Here is a 5,537-nt window from a genome sequence, read left to right on the forward strand (position 1 = left end):
AGAGACGGGGTTTCACCATGTTGACCAGGATGGTCTCGATCTCTTGACCTTGTGATCCACCCGCCTCGGCCTCCCAAAGTGCTGGGATTACAGGCTTGAGCCACCGCGCCCGGCCTAGAAGGATGATTCTTTAAGAGTCAGCATTCAAGGTTAGGAGAGCGAGACCATCCTGGCCAACATGGTAAAACCCCGCCTCTACCAAAAATACAAAAATTAGCCGGGCGTGTTGGTGTGTTCCTGTAATCCCAGCTACTCAGGAGGCTGAGACATGAGAATCGCCTGAACCAGGGAGTCAGAGGTTGCAGTGAGCCGAGATCATTCCACTGTACTCCAGCCTGGCAACAGAGCAAGACTCCATCTCAAAAACAAAAAAACAAAAACAAAAAACAAACAGCATTCCTAAGAACCTCTTTTAGAAAAGTCTGAGGTATTTGTTAAAATGCAGATTCTTGGGTCCTTACCCAAGAGATTCAATTTAGTCAGTCTGAGGTGGGCCCTATAATCTGTATTTTAAATTTTAATAAGCACTTTAAGCACCCCCAGGTGATTCTGTTGCAGGTGATCTAAGAACTATACTTTGACAAACACAGCTTTAGGAGTACTGCAAGATAAATCTACATGACAGGGGAAGGAAGGTAGAAAGTAAGGTATAAGGACCACAAGGTACAATATATTCCAGGGAAAGGAAATATTAAAGATAACAGCTGTAGTATTAAAGATGGGTACACTTGTGCATTAAAGAATAGATAACTGAAGTTTGGTTGGAATGGTCATTGGTGGCTAATTAATTGATATAATACCAAAATACCTAGATAGTCGCATGATTATCCATTAAAGTATTGCCCCAAATTCCTAATTAGATTAACCTTTCAACTTTTAAGTGAATTCACACTCCACCTCTACTTCATTTAGCCAAGAAACTGATTTTTGTTATGGAAATGTTTTTCTATGTAAATGTTTTACAAATAATTTAAATGGAATAGTATAGCCAGATGCAGTGGCTCATGCCTGTAATCCCAACACTTTGGCGGACTGAGGCAGGAGGATTGCTTGAGCCCAGGAGTTTGAGATGAGCCTGGGCAACATGGCAAAACACCATCTCTAAAAAAAGTACAAAAATTAGCCAGGCTTGGTGATGCACCCCTGTAATCCCAGCTACTTTGGAGGCTGAAATGGGAGGATCAATTGAGCTCAGGAAGTGGAGGCTGCAGTGAGCCATGATCATGCCATTGCATTCAGCCTAGATGACAGACCCTGTCTCAAAAAATAGAAAGTAAATGGAATTAAGTCATTAAGTTTTTACAGAGAGTACATATATTCACTGCTATTTATACATATCCCCACTCATTGATTCATGTCCTTACTATACTTACTACCTGACCAAATTCAAACTTCCTTGAGTCACTGTGATTGACTTAACACTTTCTGGCCTGCAGTCTCATCACTGTAACTTAAAGCAGGATACTAGCAAAAGGAGGAACTATAAAAACTTGAGTATCCCTCAAGTGATAGCCTGAATAGCTGGAGAATATAAGAGGAAGTGTAGGTAACTGCATTTGCCTCCATAGCATAGCCATAGAAATCTTCCTAGAGACAAATGTAGAAATGTCTTAGCTAGTTAGTCTCAGCCAAGTAAGTTTGTGATGAAAGGATATGAGCATTATTTCTGTTCCCTCTTTGATGATTCAGTTCTTGCAAGACACACAGAATTAAGAGGTATTTGCTTTACCTTTTTTTTTTGCTTTATTACCATGGGAATTAATTTTTATTCCTTATTCATCTGATGCTGATTTCCATTTTTTAGGAAATTGTAAATATTTATCCTTCCATCAATCCACCCACCTTGACAGCACACCAATCTAACAGAGTTTGCAATGCTCTGGCATTACTGCAATGTGTAGCATCACATCCAGAAACCAGGTAAATGCTTTGGGTGAGTCACTTGGAGGAGGCAAATATCAAATATGGTCCTAAACTTTCTCTGAATAGTAAAAGGAAGGGCACACAGTAGAATGTGCGTGTGTGTGTGTTTGTTTGTGTGCGTGTGTGTTATCTTCCAGATTCTTATTTACTTTTATCCAATGAACTTTAAAGAAACAGTATTCACATTACAGGCAAGATATCAGGCATACAGCTACTTCTCACTTCCTAACCGTTATTGGCATTATATCATCTGCAAGGCATAGTGCATGGCATACAAAAGGAGTCTAGTAAATGCTGTTTCCACACTTTTTCCCAACTGAACCCAGATTTCACTTTGGAATCCTTCTTAACATAGCGTTCTGGGTGGCCTCTGTAATAGATGGGAATTGTCATGTGAGTTAAAATATTTTTGCCACCTGTCATATCTGCAAAATTAAGAAAAGGGAAATCCTGTTGAGGAATCTGCTTTGTGGCTCTTATGGCCCCAAAAGCACTTAATAGACATCTTACTAAAACCTTTCCTCTTTGTCAAGTTTCTTTATGAAATATGAATGCCAGCTTGGCACTGACCTTACACAGCTTTAGAGGAGTTATTAAGAAAATTACTTTTAAGCACTTAACGAAAACACAAGGGTACTTTGAGTGTTAAAAATCTTGGGTGTTGGCTCTTCTACAAGGTATGACTATAAAAATATAAAATAATAGACTGATTTCCATATTAGTTGGCTGACTAAATTGTTTTCAGAATGGTTTGTATATTCTTCTTTTGTCGTTAAGTAAAACAATTTCTTTTATTGTTTTACCTAACGATAAAAGAAGAATGTGTTTATTAAAGTATAGCAGGTAAGCCTGATAATGGCAGCTTGGTTTTGTTATCTTACTTTGTAAGGTGTATTCAACTGCACCTGTAAATGCTATTATTCAGTTATATAATCTAAGACAATCTCTTGGACACTTAATAGCATTTTGTGATCTGTTTTTTAAAATCCACCATTGGGGCTGGGCGTGGTGGCTCATGTCTGTAATCCAAGCACTTTGGAGGCCAAGGTGGGCGGATCACCTGAGGTCAGGAGTTCAAGACCAGCCTGACCAACATGGTGAAACCCTGTCAAAAAAAAAAAAAAAAAAATCCACCACTGGACAGTTTAAGTTAATCAGTTTTTAAGGTACTTTCTGCTGATTGCAGGGAAAATCGTGTGTTTTCTTAACCATTGTGACCTAGACTAAGGTTTTCAGCTTTGGTACCACTAACATTTGGGACTGGATGAATCTTTGTGGTGGAAAGTAGAGGGCAGGAGGGGACTGTCCTATGCATTGTAGGATGTTTAATTGAATTTCTGGCCTCTGCCCACTGGATGCCAATAGTGCTCCATAATCCTGAGTTGTGACAATTAAAAATGTCTCCAGACATTGCCACATGTTCTCCAGGGGGCAAAATTTACCCCATTTGAGAACCATTTGTTGAGACTAATGACCAGTAATATTGTTTCCTAAGGATTCCTTGCTCTGGCAATGTTAGGGCCTTACAGAATTAACCACCTAGAAATTTCAATGTTGAGGATCCTTAGAAATCAACTCTAGGTTGTGAATGTAATTATTCTTTTCTTCCAGGTCAGCGTTTCTCGCAGCACACATCCCACTTTTTTTGTACCCCTTTTTGCACACTGTCAGCAAAACACGTCCCTTTGAGTATCTTCGACTCACCAGCCTTGGAGTTATTGGTAAGTTATTAGAATTGTTTTGCAAGCCTGAAATCCTCACTCACAGTAGTAGTCTTAAGTTGTGTGTTTTGTCTTGCTTCTTAAGGTTTTTGTACACCAGTCATTCATTTTTGTCTTTGAGGTTGTCTCATTCACTAACCAATAATCACTAATAATTCACTAAGTATCAGGAACACGATAACTCCTATCAAGCAGTCTTCTAAGTGTTGTTAATAAGGCTTTGAGACCTAACATTTGGGATTAAATTCAGCATGTATGTAGAAACACTTGCCGGATTGTAGGGAGAGTAAAGAATAAGAACTTCATTCGATATATAAAGAATATTAATAAAGGAATAAGAGTTTAAATTTGGGAGTTCTTTCTTTTTTAAAGAGATAGGGTCTTGCTATAGTGCCCAGGCTGGACTTGAACCTTTAGGCTCAAGTGATCCTCCTGCCTCAGCCTCCCAAGTAATAGGGACCATGGGCATGGGCACACACCACTGTCTTTTTTGGTTTGTTTTTCTTACTTCTAATACCAGAATGCTTAGTAAGAATGCCCTAAGAATGTGTATGTCAGAAATACTAAGCATTCTGAAAACCTGTAATTTTCCCATAACTCCAGGGTATGAATCTGTCAGTTCACCTAAATTTTTTCATGCTCAAGTTAATGTATGAATACATTACTGTGGGGATATGGATAAAATACTTTTTACTTAAGAAAATCATATATCAGCTATTTCAGATCTCAGGCTCTTTAGACATTAGAAAGAAAGTAAGGGAATACCGCTTACAACTCTATACTCAAAAATTTCACAACTTAGATGAAATGAAAACATTCTTTGAAAGAGACTATTTGCTAAATTGCACTCAAGAAAAAACAGGTAAGCTGAATAGTTTTATATCTATGAAATACGTTGTTTTTGTTGGAAAACCTTCCAACATAAAAAACTCCAGGCTCAGATGTCTTCACTAGTAAATTTTACCAAATAAATAAATAAGAAATAAACCAATTCTACAAAACGTTTTCTGGAACATAGAAAGGAGGGAACACTTCTCAACTCTGCAAGGCCAGCATTACACTAATAATAAAGACAGACAAGCTGATTATTTGGGGAAGAGTCAGTAAAATTGAGAAAGCTGTAACGAGACTGACTGAGAAAACATTTATATCCTTAACTCTAACTAACGTCGTCCTACTTAGATGATACATTTATGAGTAAAGGATATAAATGTTTTTTTTAGACTGGAATTATGTTGATTATATGAGACAATGGTTACTCCTTTAATGCCAAACTTTTACATTGTATTCCCTGATTGTGGTTTATAATTTTAAGAAAAAAAAATTGAGAGAAGAAGAAAACAAAACAAAAAACGGGCTTGAATGGATTAACATTTCGTAAGTCCAGAGATAGTTCTTTGATACCCAGGAATCTGAGAGCTGAAATAGCTGATACATTATTTACCTATATCTTCCATAGTAAGTGTATATAGAAACATTAACTTGAGCATGAAAAAATGTTAATGTTGAAAAACTGAATTCTTTTTTCCTAAGATCAAGTGCAAGGCAAGATGTTCGTTCTCACTACTCCCATTTAATAAAGCACCTTCAAATCTACTCACAGACAATATGATTTCATAGACAATCCCAAAGAATCTACAAAAAAACTACTAAAACTAAAGTTAGTAAGTTTAGCAAGGTTGCAGGATGCAAAGTCAGCATATTAAAAAATCAGTTATGACCGGGCAAGGTGGCTCATGCCTGTAATTCCAGCACTTTGGGAGGCTGAGGCAGCAAATCACGTGAGGTCAGGAGTCCAAGCCCAGCCTGGCCAACATGGCAAAACCCTGTCTCTACTTAAAAAAAAAAAAAATTTCCATATTTGCAATGAACAATAGGAAATTGAATTTTTTT

General features: G+C 37.6%; 1 protein-coding gene across 3 annotated transcripts in view; it reads left to right on the forward strand.

The window, feature by feature from the left end:
- Nucleotides 1–5,537, forward strand: part of CNOT9 (CCR4-NOT transcription complex subunit 9) — a 27,539-nt gene that overhangs the window by 11,306 nt on the left and 10,696 nt on the right. For all 3 annotated transcript variants that reach the window (XM_017535151.2, XM_017535150.2, XM_037740827.1), the window contains 2 exons: nt 1,805–1,920; nt 3,535–3,644. In XM_017535151.2, the coding sequence (XP_017390640.1) occupies nt 1,805–1,920; nt 3,535–3,644 (226 nt within the window). The remainder of the gene's footprint in view (nt 1–1,804; nt 1,921–3,534; nt 3,645–5,537) is intronic.

The sequence above is a fragment of the Cebus imitator genome, unplaced genomic scaffold, assembly GCF_001604975.1.
Source record: "Cebus imitator isolate Cc_AM_T3 unplaced genomic scaffold, Cebus_imitator-1.0 Scaffold91, whole genome shotgun sequence".
NCBI classification, from domain to species: Eukaryota; Metazoa; Chordata; class Mammalia; order Primates; family Cebidae; genus Cebus; species Cebus imitator.